The sequence below is a fragment of the Carassius auratus genome, unplaced genomic scaffold (genome assembly GCF_003368295.1).
Source record: "Carassius auratus strain Wakin unplaced genomic scaffold, ASM336829v1 scaf_tig00006772, whole genome shotgun sequence".
Classification (NCBI taxonomy): domain Eukaryota; kingdom Metazoa; phylum Chordata; class Actinopteri; order Cypriniformes; family Cyprinidae; genus Carassius; species Carassius auratus.
Window position 1 is genome coordinate 422,682 of NW_020523788.1, and position 16,843 is coordinate 439,524.

The 16,843-nt window shown below is 38.5% G+C and overlaps 1 protein-coding gene across 3 annotated transcripts; it reads right to left on the bottom strand.

Moving 5' to 3' along the window:
- Window positions 1-10,867: 10,867 nt before the first annotated feature.
- Window positions 10,868-16,311, bottom strand: LOC113071286 (uncharacterized). Of its 3 annotated transcripts, none has more exons than XM_026244654.1 (5): window positions 16,141-16,311; window positions 13,548-15,334; window positions 13,400-13,465; window positions 13,231-13,298; window positions 12,567-13,111 (listed from the first exon to the last, which is right to left on the bottom strand). In XM_026244654.1, the coding sequence occupies exons 2-5, from the start codon at window positions 14,792-14,794 to the stop codon at window positions 13,032-13,034; spliced, it is 1,461 nt and encodes a 486-aa protein (XP_026100439.1). In that variant the 5' UTR covers window positions 14,795-15,334; window positions 16,141-16,311; the 3' UTR covers window positions 12,567-13,031. The 3 variants fall into 3 exon arrangements, with proteins under 3 accessions (XP_026100440.1, XP_026100439.1, XP_026100438.1); XM_026244653.1 differs by having other exon boundaries at window positions 13,548-15,592; XM_026244655.1 differs by lacking the exons at window positions 12,567-13,111; window positions 13,231-13,298 and adding an exon at window positions 10,868-11,297 and having other exon boundaries at window positions 13,548-15,592.
- Between the last annotated feature and the right edge of the window lie 532 nt (window positions 16,312-16,843).

A 16,843-nucleotide genomic window follows, 5' to 3' on the forward strand; every position in this document is an offset into this window, starting at 1 on the left:
ACAAAACAGAACTGAAAGGACAAGGCTTATGTACAAAAGGATAATTGGGGAAACACAGGTGGATGGCATGACTAAATTAACAGGGACATGGAACACATGAGGAATAGAATAGACACACCTGGGAACTAATCAAACCAAACACGGAAAGACAGAAACTGGGTCACGGGCAAAAACACACTAAATGAGTCCAGGTGTGACAGTACTCCCCCCTCCCGGTAGGTGCGTCCTCGCACCGTAGAAACAGAGGGAGGCGTGGGTGGGAACTTGGGAGGAGGTTCCGGTGGAGGACGGACTCCCAGGAGGGGGCCAGCAGACAGGGACCACAGAAGGAGGAGCCAGGGAGGAGACGACGGAGGGAGGAGCCAGGGAGGAGGGAGGAGCCAGGGAGGAGACAGGAGCAGGAGGAGCCAGATGGTCCACCAGAGACCAGCCAGGACGGAGATCCAAGGTGGAGAATCGACGGCGGGAGGAGCCATGGTGAAGGAGGGGTCAACGACACCAGGGGGCCGACAGGCGGAGAATGCACCGGTGGGTGAGGAGCCCAAGATGGAGCAGCACAGCCGCAGAGCCAGGGGGACGTTGAGGTTCCGGAGGGCCTAGGTGGAGCAGAAGGCTCAGGCGACCAAGGCGGAGGCGGGGTCCTGGCAGACCGCTGTGGAGCCGGAGCGACCAAGGATGGAGGTGGAACCGGAGGGAAGGAGGAGCTTGACAGAGCCGGAGGGATGGAAAGACGAGGTGGAACCGGAGGAGTGGAGTCCCGAGGCGGCGGATGGTCGACGACTGACCAAGGCGGAGCCGGAGGGACGAGGGAGCCCGGTGGAGCAGGTGGGATGACAGGTCACGGTGGAGACGAGGGAGCTAAGAGCCAAGGCGGAGCCGCTGGGTCGACGGACCGAGGAGGAGTCCAGGGCTCGGAGGCTGGAGGCGGAGACAGGGCCTTAACACGCCAAGGCGGAGCTGGAGACTGGCAGTCCAGCGGCGAACCACCGCACCCCGATGGCGCGGACTGAGGGTGAGCTGCAGGACTGACTGGCACCAGCAGGGATGACGAGGAACTGGCTGGTCTAGGAGGAGGAGAGAGGAGAAGGATGGGAGGAAGGACAGGAGGATCAGGACTGGACGGAACCAGCGAAAGTGGAGCAGAGGGACCAGCAGGTCCTGGAGGAGGTGGGAGAGGGAGGCCGGGAGGGAACACAGGAGATACAGAAGATTCAGAGCTGGGCGGAACCAGCGGAGACACAGAAGATTCAGAGCTGGGCGGAACCAGCGGAGACACAGAAGATTCAGAGCTGGACAGAACCAGCGGAGAAACAGAAGATTCAGGGCTGGGCGGAACCAGCGGAGAAACAGAAGATTCAGGGCTGGGCGGAACCAGCGGAGACACAGAAGATTCAGAGCTGGGCGGAACCAGCAGAGACACAGAAGATTCAGAGCTGGGCAGAACCAGCGGAGAAACAGAAGATTCAGGGCTGGGCGGAACCAGCGGAGACACAGAAGATTCAGAGCTGGGCGGAACCAGCGGAGACACAGAAGATTCAGAGCTGGGCGGAACCAGCGGAGACACAGAAAACTCAGGGCTGGGCGGAACCAGCGGAGACACAGGAAACTCAGGGCTGGGCGGAACCAGCGGGGAAACAGGAAAATTAGGGATTACCTCCATAGACCAGTCCAACAGATCCAGAACTTGCTCCATATGACCTTCAGAGACTGTATACAGCTCACCCTCAGTCGCAGGAGTGTGGGCAGGGCTTTCCTCCACGCCCTCGATCTCCACGAGGACTCCCACGATGCACGGTGTTGCCGGCTCACACACCTGGTCAGTCGCGCTCTCGAGATCCTGTTCCCAGTCGGTGGATGGCTCGGGCTCTGTGGCTGCGGTGGGCTCTGGCTCCGTGTAGCGAGTAGGTGGCTGGCTGGTCTCTGGGTAGGGAGTGGGACTGGCGAGATCCTCTATGGGGCTGACGGTGAAAGATGAGCGATTTCTCGCCAGAGTCCACTCCACGTATGCGGCGAAATCCTCCCGAGGACCATCTTCGGGCGACAACGCTCTGCACTTGGAGTTCAGGCTGGTGTTGTAGAAGGTGCAGAGCGCGTCGTCCGGGTAGCTGGTGTCATTGGCTAATAGAAGAAACCGTCTGGTATGATCCTCGAGAGAATGTCCTTCCTGCTCCAGCAGGAGGATGAGGAATTCGGGACGATAGAGGGGATCCATAGAAACTAAGAAAAGAAAAGACTGTGAAAAAACGAAAGCAAAATGGAGGGAAAAACACGCAGTTTTAAACTTTCTTTTTTAGGTCGGGTCTTCTGTCACGGTTTACGCTGCCTGAAGGAATACGGAGCCGAGGATGAACGGAATAAGGCTTTTAATATATTCAACTCAAGGAGCACAGCGATAGACACACGTAAGTGAATGATTTAGTAGCAAGTGAGGAGACCCGACAAAACAGAACTGAAAGGACAAGGCTTATGTACAAAAGGATAATTGGGGAAACACAGGTGGATGGCATGACTAAATTAACAGGGACATGGAACACATGAGGAATAGAATAGACACACCTGGGAACTAATCAAACCAAACACGGAAAGACAGAAACTGGGTCACGGGCAAAAACACACTAAATGAGTCCAGGTGTGACAGTAGGAGATCCCTGTTTATTATTATTATAATTCTAATGATGACATGAGTAATGATACATGGTGATATTATTAATGCACATACTTATTCTTTTTCTGTCTGTCTTTCTGCCTACAGATGGCTGAAAAAGGTGAATGCTGTAGCAGCAAAGTGTGGGACTACTTCTGTAAATACTTTAACTTTAGTATTATAAATTATTTACAGTACACACACAGACTGTTAAAACCAGCTTCAACTGGAAGAAAGTAAAAGTGTTAAATGTTTAAAATCAGACTGTTTTTGATCATTAAAAAATATATAATTTTGATGTGCAATTGTTTAGTCATTGAGACTGTAATCTAAGGCTTTTTTTTTTTTTTTTACATAAATCCCTGCTGGAAAATGGTTTATACAGCCCACATACATAGAACAGGCAGATATTTTGCTATTGAATGTTGTGTAAGTGCAGTTTATAGGAAATGGGTCTAATATCCAGTTTATTTTCAAAATCAAAATATCGGCTTATAAATCGGCTCTTTTCGAGTTAATATCGCCATCGGCATCTGCCCCCAAAAATCCATATCGGTCGGGCTCTACGTGCTTTTACAGAGTTACTTCTGATGCACATGTTTAGTTTAAATAATTGACTTAACCAACACAAAATAAATATTTAAAAAAAAAAATCTGCAAAGCACTTATATTTTCTGTATAAAAAGGCAAAATATTACTTCAATTGTTCAATAAAACTAACACCACTTATGTACTAAAGTTTAACAAACAACAACTTAAAACATCATTAACCAAGAACATATCAGAAACCAATAATTCAATAAATTAATATAAATACAAACCTAAACGGTATCAAAATTGTTTAATTGAACTGTAAAGTACACATTCCACAAAATTTCCTTAAGACATTATAATTGAAGAAACGTAGTGTACATTAAAACATACAAAATTATACCACATATAGTTATATATATTTTTTTTTAAAATTCGAACACTTTCAAAAATTAAACTCTAATAAATGTAGTTAGCATTTAAAAAGACTGCAATAAAGTACAGATACAACTGTATATGTATATAAAAAAAATTGCTTAACACATAAGATAAATATTATATTACAACTGTAACAAAGTTACACAAAAAAAAGACACACATTTGTGTTATTTTTCAAGTGAAACCATTTCTACTAATGTAGTGAGTATTTGAAAGAAAACAAACATCTCTGCTATAAAGTCCAGTAGACACAAGTATATAAACCTGTGACAAAAAAAGTAACTCACCTCAAATGTTGTACTTCTATTTCACAAATATATAGATTAACGAATACAACTTCTCCTTATATAAAAAAAAGAAAAAAGCCCACATAGATTCTGATACTCAAGTTCTTCCAAATCCAAGTCTATGTCATCAAAATCAACTCCCTATTTCGCATTAGTACTAGTACTACGAGGAGCACAAAGCACATGGTCCTTCTCACTGTGGACATCACACTTCGAAGACTTATCAAGTCCAGATTCACTGCCGCTTCTAGCACAAACAACAGCAGTAGTAGTACAAGGCACACTGTGAACATCAGATTGCACAGCTTTACTAGGGTCACATTCAATGCTGCTTAAAGGCCAAACACTGGCAGAAGTAGTACAAGGCATACTGTGCTTTTCAATATTAGAATGCACATGTTTGGGGCTACCAGGCACACTACCGCTTCTAGCCTCACACACGGTCTTTTCTGCTGCATGGTCTACAAACTGTAAATTGATCATGACTTGACCACACATGTCAATCTGCAGTTTGTCATGGCCAAGTACTCTTGAAACCAATTCATTGGAGTCATACCTACCAAGTTTCGGCAATCCTAGTAGGTTGCAGAAATTGTCATGGTCCATTTGAAACTTCTTGTTCTGTTCTCCAATTTCAACTGTGATGTGTCCACGTAACAGAGACGCAACTTTAGAAAGTTTACAGAAAGCTCTGCAAGATTCACATCGGGTCATATTGGTTTCCAGATTCACAAACTCTAAAGTATGAAATTGTGGACACAGGTACTGAATTCTAATATCTGTGTCCACAATTTCTCCTACAATCCTCTCTCGTTCACCTGGTTCTACCTCTGCTGAAGTACCACAGTCATCAACAAGGGAAAAAGTGGTTTCACTTTGTGCACACAAGGTGTCTGTTTGAACAACCGTACAGACACATCTGTAAGTTCATACCAGCTACCTATTACCAAAGAACGGTCACCCCACACTGTTAAGTAGATAGTTTTAGCATGGTCTGCAACAGTATATGTTTTCTGTGTCAGCCTCTGCCGGCTCCTAGTGACAGTTTGCTTCTGGGAAAGGAACTGCAACACCTTCACCTTCACAGACACTTTAAAAAAAAAAAGATGATGTAAAAATAAAATGTCATATGCTTACAACCCTTCAAAAACAAAACATACAACTGCAATATTCATCATTAATTATTTTTGGGATTATTATAATTTATAAATACACCTAACTAAATTTTATCTTTTTATTTATTTTGTACTATACAAATATATACAGCATAACACCCATTTCAAATTAAACTAATTTTACACAATAAGTCTCACATCCAAAAACATACACAAGATAAAAATGTACAAACACCCATTTAAACCCTTTTCACACATTACAAACCACATAAGTTTTTATTTGAGAAACAGACAATGTTGCTACAAAAGTGACAATTTCCTAGTAACTTTAGCACCCAAAATACTATAAAAACTAACCTACATCTACACTAATTCCGAAGACCAACATTGTCTTAATGAAGTGTGCGGACTTAACATTTGAGCTAAAATCTGCAAAACATAGGTCCAAGACCAACATTAACTATTGTAGACCATTCATCATACACGTTTTTTTATTGCAGTACTTATTTTATTACCCAGCACTATCGCTGCAAACACTATAAAACCCAAATGAATCCCAAAGCCTACTTTACATACAATTAACTTTAACCATAAGCAGATAACTAAAACTTTTACATTTTATTGTGTTGTACACATGAACTTAACATCTTTGAGTCAAAACATACTATATAAACATTAAATAAAAAAATAAATAACTTACTCTCTGGTACTCCCTGACATCTTGAAAAATTTCTTCCAGTGTCCTCTTCTGGTCATCACCAGTCAATTGATCAAAAGCAAAGGAAAGCTTCAGAACAACAGACAATTTGGACCTTGTATTAAACTTAATATCAACCGTATCTTTTCCTTGGGATGACTTGCTCAAAACCAAACCACTCAATTTCACTGGACTTCTGCAAAAAAACAGCAATAAACACTACATATATACATATACACACACACACCACATTTCACAAATGTTCTAACGTAAAAAATAAATGATAAAATATGAACGCTTTCATTACAATAAATATACTATTAATAAATAAAATTAATCTATCAAATTATAAAAAAATAAGCTAAAATGCACAATACAGGGTCATTACCATCCATCTGTAATAATAAAAAAAAAAAGTATAATCTTTAGACAAACTTTTAAATTATAAAAGACTCACTTGTCTTTTTCCACACACTGAAATTGATTGTGTTGCTGAACATCAAACACCACAACTCTGCTGTTACGAGTCGCCTCCTGGACTACTGCCGTGAAGTAGGGGAGAGCAGGGGCGAAAGTACCATTTTTCAGAAAAACTTCATTTTAAAAGATAATGTTGTATACAGAGATATATTTCTGCTGTGGCCAGTAACTCAGAAGTGTGGTCTAACAATACCAGGTGGTATTTTGTAGAAATGTAGAAAGACTTCAGTATAATTTCACTTTGAACATAAGTTGAACATAGTTACTTTCGACCCCATCGGTTGGGACGAAAGTAACACACAGGTGGGTCAAAAGTAACACAACAATATAAGCTAGATTTTTTTCTGTTACTCTTATTTTTCTAAAGTATACCTGTTTGTGACCTTGTTAATAAATAACTGCAAACATATTTTGTCCTTTATCTTTGCAAAAAAATTATTAAATTACATTTTCATATTTTCATATTAAATTTAAGTTTAAGTTTCATCAGATGTCTTAAAACCTGACTGCATTTTTTTATTGTAAATTTCAATGTATTTTTATATAAAAAAATTCTACAGAATGCACAATATAAAAATTTAATCATATTAGCATAATAAAAAAACCTCTAAACATAATGTAACAGTAGGCCTATTTATGTTTCCATCCATTTGTTTTAATGCATGAATTGAAAATGTGCATTAAAACATCTGGAAACACGCAAATTCCCAGGTGGAGGTGTAAAGGCTAAGATATGGCTCTCTTAACGCCCTCTCAAAAACATCTGGATAAAACCAGACCTCTGTCTGTCTTTCTGACCCTCACTAAGACATATTCTTTTGGTATAATACGACATTAACATTTGTAAGAAATGATGCAAGACACAGAAATTCACAATATAGCTTGCACTGGAACAAAATAAATACTTTTTGTGACTGTAGCGGGACAAAAGTAACACTTTCGTCCCGACAGGAACTCCTGACATTTAAACTCGATTTAATATTACATAAAAAAAATTGAAAATGCAAACTTTAGGATGTGTTAAAGCACTAAATAACCTGTAGATTGATCATTACTTTGATACATGAAACAAGAAAAACAACACGACTAATAAAAAAAAAAATTACCGCTTCAACAATTTACTTTTTGTACTCAAAAACAGTTTTACGGACCTAACTTCTGGAAACGATGAGGAAATCACATGATATTTCTCAGCTCCGTCAAGGATTGCGTGCTGAACATGCTGTCATAGCTGGGAATGCAAATGCAGAAAGAGGCTCGGAGAAAATCGCTTTGTTACTTTCGTCCCGTGTTACTTTCACCACGGTTCTCCCCTAATTCACGTCACTTGAACGTACCGATATAAAGTTGGTTCGACGTTGGATGTTAGACATATATTCAGCCGAGAAAATTTTTTATAAATTCTTAGCGGTTGAGTGTAATTGTATAAAAATGGCTTATCTGAAAAGCAATAGAACGTCGAACTGAACACACATCGCAGTTTAATTGTTTTAATTCTCGTTGATTTGTTGCAACACATAAAGTCTTAAGCAGCAGCGCCCTAGCGCTTAGGCCAGCTAGGGAGCGTCTACAAAGTACATGATAATGAAAAAATGGAATGGAATGTTTTTTCACAATTAACAAAACAAGAGAAATTTGCGCACCCAAGGTCTTTGAATGATATAAAGACAAACACTTATAGTGCTCACTTGAATTTAAATAAGAAATATTGTAAACAAGATATTTAATTGTAGTTATTATTATATTATTACTATTACAGTTTTTCTCAATTGCTAAAACCCAATTTCTGAAACCTTGCTCCATTTTCTGAAAAAAATTAAACACAAAACCTCATCTTCAAGCACTATTTACAAAACCTCTGATTCCTCTTGCAAAATGAAACTTTCGCCTCAAAACAGTTTTACCTGTGTTCAAAATCAAACACTGCTCTCAAATCATAAACAAAGTGATCAAAATGATATACACTATCAAGCAGTCAGTAAACAATACAGCAACAAATAGAAAATACATTGTCTAGATTAAAAATGCATCTCTTTCGCCAAGCATTCGAATAATGTATCTCTAAAATTGTGATTGCAGTTGTATCTGATCAAATGCACATTCTTATTCTTTAGCTTGGGTTAAACTAATTAATTTTACTTTGTTGGATCAGCAGCTATGCTAATGATGTCTCTGTTTGTTTCTATGTTTTGCCACAGCTAGGATTTACATAAGCTCCAGTCTGGATCCAGAACACCTGAGAAGAGATGACCCTCAGAGGACCTCAGATGATGCTAACCCTGAATCAACAAACAGAACTAATAAATATTGCTACATGTGTGACTGCATCATATAATAATTGCTGTTAATAATGTTCATCGTCTGGCTGACTACGTCTTGTATACATTTTTTTTAAAAATCCTGTCATACATGCACAAACTGACAGTCACCACTTATAAGCTACTACTAAATATTGTAGAAATGTAATTTTCTGTAAAGTTGCTTTGTAATGATTTGTATTGTAAAAAGCGCTATACAAATAAACTTGAATTGAATTGTTCAAAACCTAGTTCTCAGGGAGAAGTACATTTTTAATCTCAAAACAAAGTTCATATTTTTCTGTCATTTGTCTTTTGATGAATGAAAACACATTGTATCATAGTAGCTAAAAAAAAAAATTAACTACTCTGCTTTGCTCTTTTTTTTCTTTCTCTTTCTACCCCTATTTTTACAGTACTGTACCCCGCATCTCATAAACTTGTCCTTGGTCTCTGTGCTTTCCATTTGCAAACAGTACTGACTGATCTATAGATTTTGAAGGGTAGCAGGTTCAAAGAACAATAATTACAATATCACAATGTTCAGGGCCAAACAATTTGTTTATTGTAGAGTATACAGCCTACAATGTTCTGTAATATAAAATCAAAAATCAAAGGAGTAAACATGTGATGATCAATGTGCTTCTTGTCTTTGGGCTGGGTCAGGCCAGAGCACTTCATCGACGTCACAAGCACTCCCTCCTGAGGCAATGTGGGAAGAAGTCTCTTGTGTGCCGTATCCAGCCCTGACATGATTCCTCACCTATATCACCACAGGCTGATCCATGGCTTGCAGCAGATTTACTCTTGTGTAGGGTTGTCTACCATAAACTTCCATCTTCAATCGGATTCAGGAAAGGCGAGTATGGAGGGAGGTACAGGTTCATAAACTGCCCATTGATGTTAAACCATTCCCCTACCTGAGCATCTCGGTGAAAACTGACATTGTCCCACACTATCACATAGGTGGGAATGGGATTCTCATTTAGCTCTTGACCCTGCTGCTCTTGAACCTGCTGCTCAAATAAATTGTCTCTTAGATTTGCAATAAATCTTAGAAGAAGCTGGGTATTATATGACCCGAGTGTGACATGGTGATGCAGAACACCATGGTTGCTGACAGATTAGACAAACTTTCTGATGGTGGTTTTAGCCACAGAACTATAATAGAACTCATACTATTGAAAATGAAACCAATACATCATTTAGTTTCAACTAAATAAAGTCTTCTATTTTAGCTTCAAAGGCTGTGTCTTCTTACAGATTTCTTATAAAATATTGTACAGTAGTTTTCATTGTCAAAAGTGATGGCTATTGACTTTCAAAAATCTATTTTTAAAAGCTTTCAAAGAGTCTCCAGTGTTACTGCCCCCTAGAGGAAGATGTTTTGAGTCAGTTTGACATTCAAAATATTTTAAGAAATTCATTTAAAATGTATTCAGTATTCCATCTCAACTTCAAAGGGTGTTTAGAAATCAGAATCAAAACACACCTTTAGAAGTTGAAATAGAAGACTTTATTGATTTTAAAATAATTTATAAGTTTGAATGTCATACTGGTTCAGAACAGCTGCAGTATCTTCCTCTAGGGGGCAGTAACACTGGAGACTCAATGGACGGCTGCACAAGCGAGTTTTGAAGTCAATAGCGTGACTTCTCCATCGCTTTTGACATTGAAAACTACTGTACAATTTTCTATAAGAAATCTGTAACAAGACACAGTCTTTGTAGCTGAGATAGAAGACTGTATTTATTTTAAACTAAATGATGTATTGGTTTAATTTTCAATAGTATGAGTTCTATTATAGTTCTGTGGCTAAAACCACCATCAAAATGTTCTTCTAGGAACCAGTAACAAAACACACCCTTTAGATTTGAGAAATAACACTGCATGAATTTTACATGAATTTATTAACAGATCTAAATGTAGTTCAATAGCATGTATCCTGAATTACAAATGAGAGTAAAACCTGCATGAAAGTGATCGTTTAAGCCCAGGTATCAAGACTCACCCTTTGAAGTTGAGATGGAATACTGTATGTTTTAAAAATGAGTGTGTTAATGGGTTCAACTTTAATTCAATAGTATGCATCCTGATTTACATGTGATAGTAAAAGATGGCTGTAAATATTTTTCTTTAAACAAATAACAAGACACCCCCATTTCAATTTACATATCAAACTGAATGCATTCTAAATGAAATTATTTAAACTTCTGAATGTCAGACTTGGTCGAGACAAGTGCAATGTTCCTCTAGGTGGCGGTAAACTGCACAATCTTTATCATGCTTTTTTTCACAATCTTTATCATGCTTTTTTTTCTCAGTCTGTACATTTCAATAACGTGTGTTGTGCTACAGTTATGTGGATGAAACCAACAGCTAAATGTTCTTTTATGAACACATAATAAGACACACCCCTTTATTTGAGATTTATTATTTATACATTTCACAAGTGAAGCATTTAGATGGAATTTTTCTCTTCGTTTTGCACTTTGCAGATAGTCCCTTGCCTGCACTTTTACATTATAAGGTCTATCAGTTATAATTCCTTAAGGCAGATTAAAACCATTAAAACACAATATGTGTTCTCTTCTACATTTAAAAACAGTTACAACATAGTAAGTTTGTTGTCATTGTGCTAAATCGTTAAATAATTATTGAAGATCTCCGAGGCTGAATCTCTGACAAAATGTCAAACGTCAAACCAACTTTATATCGGTCTTGAACGTGACTTCAAAACTGGAGAAACCTTGTGGATGAATCCTTCTACTTCACAACGCGGCTGTTTCGGAGTTTCCATTTTGACACCTACAATATCATAAACAAATTAAAGTAGAGCATCTTTTTTGAAATCCATATTAAAATGTAAAACTTGCCTCCAACATCCACAAAAAATCCAAAATTCCTACACCTAGTTTTCAAAACCAGTTAGCCTGTTACAGAGCAAATTAACTCACGAGTTTACACTTACATATAATTAGCTGAAGTATTATAATGCATATTTGGCGTGCTGTCCGGGAACGGCTCCTGCTTGTGATTTTCTAATGAACACAGAGTCATTGATTGGCATTGATTAGCATGCTCAGGTGTGCTTGATTAGGGTTAGAGCTAGACTCTGCAGGAAAGTGGATCTCGAGGTCCAGGTTTGAGGATCCCTGTTCTAGTTGAACGTTGGATGCAGGTGTTCTTTCAACGGTGAGTTGTAATATCTGAGGTAATTTATCATTTATTTAATGGTGAGCAATTGTTTTAATAATGTACTTTTTTTAGTTTAAAATCTTTTTATTTATTTATGTTAACATATAATTATATTATTTAAACCGTTTGTTACAATATTTATGTACTTTGTTGTTTATGTGACTAGATGAAAGATTATAAATGTGTAACTGTTGAAGTTATGGTTTAGTTTGTTTGGTTTTGATAATTTTATATATGGGTCAGTGACATATGTACCATAAAAAAGTGTTTTTTCAAAAATTTCAAATAACGGGCATAAAAATGGTTAACTTTTGTTCTACTAACTCTCATCTTTATAGAAACATATGTTGTTTCAAAATTTTCAATTGGAATCAGAATTTATGTGACAATTTGTTGTATTAGTGCTTACAATCGTCATATGGTGTGACATGAAAATAATTGTATATAAACTGAAAATGGATTATACCTTTCTTGAGTTACTCACTTTATCAAAGTCATTTATCATAACTAAACTGTGATCCATTATAGTTTTGTGAAAATTAATTAAATTTGTGTATTATTTTCTAAAACATTGTTTAATGTGAGACCTATGCCGTCGGTCTTTCAACATATTTTCTATTTATTGTGACAAACCTTGCTAGAAAATTATAAAAACATTTGTGACTCTTGCTGATACTATTTTCTATGTATTCCATGAACATTTTCAGGTTTTATCATTAATAAAGGTATGTTATTTTCACAATTTGGAATGTCACACCAAATTATATAGTGTCACACCAAATGATAACGTCGCCATGTGTCAATGCAAACCATGTATTATCCTACTTATTGGTGAGTACTGATCACTCATATGGCAGGAAATATTTAACCACTCTTAAATGCTGCAAGGCAATATACAAATTTTATTGATTTATTTGATATTTAACAATAAAACAAACATTTTTTATATATTGTATGAACCATATGAACATATGTTTGTGTATCAAATTTCATTTCAATTCAAAACTGGTCTGCAATATGTATTAATATAAGTAAAACAACCATTTTTTTTTTATATCATATGAACTGTGAACATACAGCGTGGCTGAGTGGATCCACAAATAAATCAGTTCATCTAGACTCCATTGTACATAAGCCAGTCAATTTGGAGAGTAGCAAACCGACTGCCTTGCTGAGGTTGTGATAAGCCACAAACAACTTCCTGATCTTGATAATAAATGCAGTCTCGCCTAATTGGCCAGACAAAACCATTTTTGTCTCCACGTTGTTTCATGCAGTTCACCTGCAGCCCCTCCATACTTATGGCAACAATTTGTCCCACATATGGTTTTCCCTCATACTTAATTAAGACAAACTGTCCAGCTTGGGCCTCGCCAATTGATGCACTTGATTGGGCACATGCATACAGCACCTGAGTAGAAGAGCTTCAAAAGGACAGATTTATATGTTAGTGACACGACTGTCTGCAGTGATTGCAATAACTAGCTTCTACTCCATCAAATTGGGTTTGCCCAATTTACAAATATGTAGGGTTTATACTGACTGGGCTTGGGCTCTCTAGTGGGCAAGCTGGATGGAGAAGAAGGCACCTCTGTAGCAGAGCCACCATCACTTAAGTCAAAGAAAGAGATTTATTTGTGAGGGAAATGTTTGTTTGCAGTGAAATGTTATCACCAGCATGTCCTAAAGTTAGCTAAATATGTTATACTCACTGGGCTCGGGAAGCTGTAGTGGGCCAGCTAGGTTGAACAGAGGACACTTCAGCAGATGGGCCACCACTTCAAAGTCAAAGGAAGAAAATCATGTATGTATTTATTATTGTAAAATGTAAATAATTTAATGGAAACTCATAATACTTACTCATCACTTGTCTTGTCACCTGGCACCTCATCAGGGAAAACATGGTCAAACTCAAGTTGGTGCAGCTTGTGACAGTTGTTTCTGCCAGTATCCAGGGATGTGCACCTAAGATCTCTGTAAAATATCTTTCCTGGAGCAAAAGACAGAACTTGGTTTGTACTGCTGATTCCAGTCACTGGACGCACTGAGGGAGGGAGCATTTCATCCATGGTGGAGATCTGCTCTTCTTCAATCCACATGATGGTGACATTTTCAGAGGACTTTTGTAAATACTCATACAGATCCCTTGGTGTTTGTAGGTCACTGCCTCCGAGGACATACATGTCTGCCTTACGCTTCAGCACTCCTCCCACACCGTCAGGTGCACCCTTCCCATGGGAACGCTCTGAAAAGTTCCAGGTGACCCTCTTGAATCCCCATGCATAGGGAATGCTGCTCATGAGGAAGCAGTTTGATCGATTCCGGTACTGGGTTGCTGGCCCATCACTGAGGACATGCAGGGTGTCGATTGCATTTTCATGTCTTCTTCGGAAATCATCAATAACTGGCTTGATGTGTGCCCACACGGCACGCTCATAACGCAAGGACTGGGAAATGGTGGCATAGCACTGGGAGCCACCAACTGAGTAGGCAACTCCAGTATGCATTGTGGCCTGCTGCCTATTGCCACCGAAATGAAAGGCCTGAATTTCAGTGTTGAGTTTACATGCATAGTTCTCAGAAAAGTCTATGTGTAAGACCATTTCATTAGCATGGATGTTCTCCTTGATGTGTCTGAACTGTTTCACCTGATGAAGCCAGTTTAACTGATGACTCGCAATTGCATTGAGCCTCTGGTTGAACACACCAGTTAGCTCTCCTACTGTCCCCCTCTTCTTTTTCTTCACCCAGTTCTTGTAGCTTCTCTCTCCCACTACAACATCCTGCTTCTCCCACTGCTCCCATGTTGGAGTGTCAGCTGGGTTGTGGTCCTGCAGGTCGGGCTCATCATAACAGCACTTTGTGCACACACGCTGCATGCATTTTGTATTTTCAGTATCACATGTGATACCTGACAGCAGTGCTGACAGGCTTTTTGTCGTGATCAAGCCTCTGCTTGAAAGAGCATCACTTAGGAGCGAGATGTTCGCATGTTCCCAGCAGGCACATGTGTTGCGGTCGCTGGACCTAGCCTCTGTGACATAAAAAGGTTTATAACTTATGAACTGTCTGTAGGACAGCTGGTGCTTTTTTTCACATTTTTGCATGTAGGTCTTATGAAGGTCCTTTAGTGAGGAAGTCAGCTCTCGTCTTTTTCTTTTCTCTTTCCTGCCTACTGTTTCCTTCTTCCCAGGAAGCACAGTGCTATTTTCATCTAACAGCAGGAAGGATTCCACCTGAGCCTTTTTCTCATTTTTTAACTTTTTCCTGGCTGGCAAGTTTTGTTACGTTTTGCCTCACACTTTGTTTCCTATATTTCTCAGCCCTCTTCTTTTCTTTGCTGACTTTTCTCTGGAGCCTTTTGTTCTGATCCTTCAGTCTCCTTAATGATTTATTCAGCTTCTTTTATCTTTTCAGTGTGTGGGCTTGGTGCTGGTGACGTAGGACCTGGGTCTACCTGGATGTCTCCTTCATAGATGGAGTTATCTGGGGGAGTCATGTTGAGTAATGCATTTAAATTTCTTCTTTTGGCTCTATATTTTGTTTGAGAATTTCTCCATATCTCCCTCAGCTTCTCTCTTCTTGACGGTGGGAGAGTCTGGATTCTAAATTTAGGTATCTCCCCTTTCTGTTTCTTTTCTTGATATCTGTTAACCGAATGGTGTGAACATTTTAACAGCTGTTCAACATTGTTTATTCTCTTCATTTCCTAACTGCGTTCCTCTTAGTTGCACTGCCTACAGTGATGATATTTTAGCTATCATGTATTGCCAGGCTTCAAGAAATCTGCCTGGAAACAGACAGTTGTTTTCTTTTCTTTTCCTCAGCAACTCCTCTCTCTTTGCAGGGTCTGTATTCACTCTCTCCCTGTATCTCTTTGTCCTCTCTGCACTTGTGGTCATTATCTGCCTCAAGTTGACAAAAGAAATGGAAATGAATGGTTTGAGATGAAGACAACATTGTTTAGACTTAAACAGCATTCTAAGGTTTCTGTGAAGGGATCTGCTGTGTCTGTCTGATGAACTAGAAATCTGTATCACCGAATAAAACTAAACTAAACACAATCGATGGTGGATAATTACAGCTTTTATGTGATGATTGACCCAAAACATATATTGGACTTTGTTATTTATTGTTATATGCAGGGAATTACAATTCATATCATATGGTGTGACAATCAAATCATATGGCGTGACAGGCAGACATGTCACACCATATGATGAAGTGTCACACCATATGATGTTTTCTGCACTTAGCACAACCTTGAGTCTTGTAGCTACACATTAGCATACTAACAACATGCTAGCTATAACAAAGCAGCATAGATTTAAATATAATTATGACAAAATAATAACATTTCTTTTGCATTTTTATAAAAAAGTGTCACACCAAAAGACTTTGTCAGAGTACCAACAAGATCTGATTTATTGTAAAAATAAAAATGATGACTCACCTCAGGTTGAACAGTAGAAATACACTGCTAGTTCTGTACAACATTGCTGAAGAAGGTCCTCTCCTTCCCAAGGGTGTCAAAACAGTTGCCCGTTCAAATATCCCAAAATAGTGTCACACCATATGATTTTGATTTGTGTGACAAAATCTTTTTGATTAGAACTGACTCAAAACATTATGCGTGGACTTTGAAAAGAGTAGGCTCACAAATAGACATCTGTATTATTTGTCTGTATTTTTTTTTGAGAATTTTTGCATTTATTTTTTTTTGTTTTATTCAAGTTCTCACTTTGAGAAACAAGTGCCGGACAGTCACACCATATGAGCTTTGTTATGTTTGGTTGAAAATTCTGAAAAAATTAGTTATGAACTGTTTTAATGTTGAATATGTTCACATAAAGCATAATGTTCTGCACAATATTGAGAAGGTTTTTGGCAAATATATTTTGTATTCATACATGTTTGACACTGAACACAGCAAAACTGCCATGTCCTGTCACCCACCCAGATACGTATAGTAAAATATTACTCCAGTTAAAGTAAAAGTACTCCTTTTTCAATTTTACTCAAGTGAAAGTACAAAAGTACTAATTTTTTTATGTACTTAAGTAAAAAAGTACTGAAAGATAGATGTTTGAAATTTTATATAGGCTACTTAATTTAATTTTATACTAGCACATATATATATTTTTTAATAATCCTAC

What these genes read in the sequence shown, in the direction of transcription:
- LOC113071286 (XM_026244654.1), bottom strand. Translation starts at nt 14,794, where the DNA reads ATGCAAAAATGTGAAAAAAAGCACCAGCTGTCCTACAGACAGTTCATA. An exon ending in GGTGACAAGACAAGTGATGA is followed by an intron (nt 13,466 to 13,547) that starts GTAAGTATTATG and finishes TTGACTTTGAAG; the next exon opens with TGGTGGCCCATCTGCTGAAG. An exon ending in CACTAGAGAGCCCAAGCCCA is followed by an intron (nt 13,112 to 13,230) that starts GTCAGTATAAAC and finishes GTCCTTTTGAAG; the next exon opens with CTCTTCTACTCAGGTGCTGT.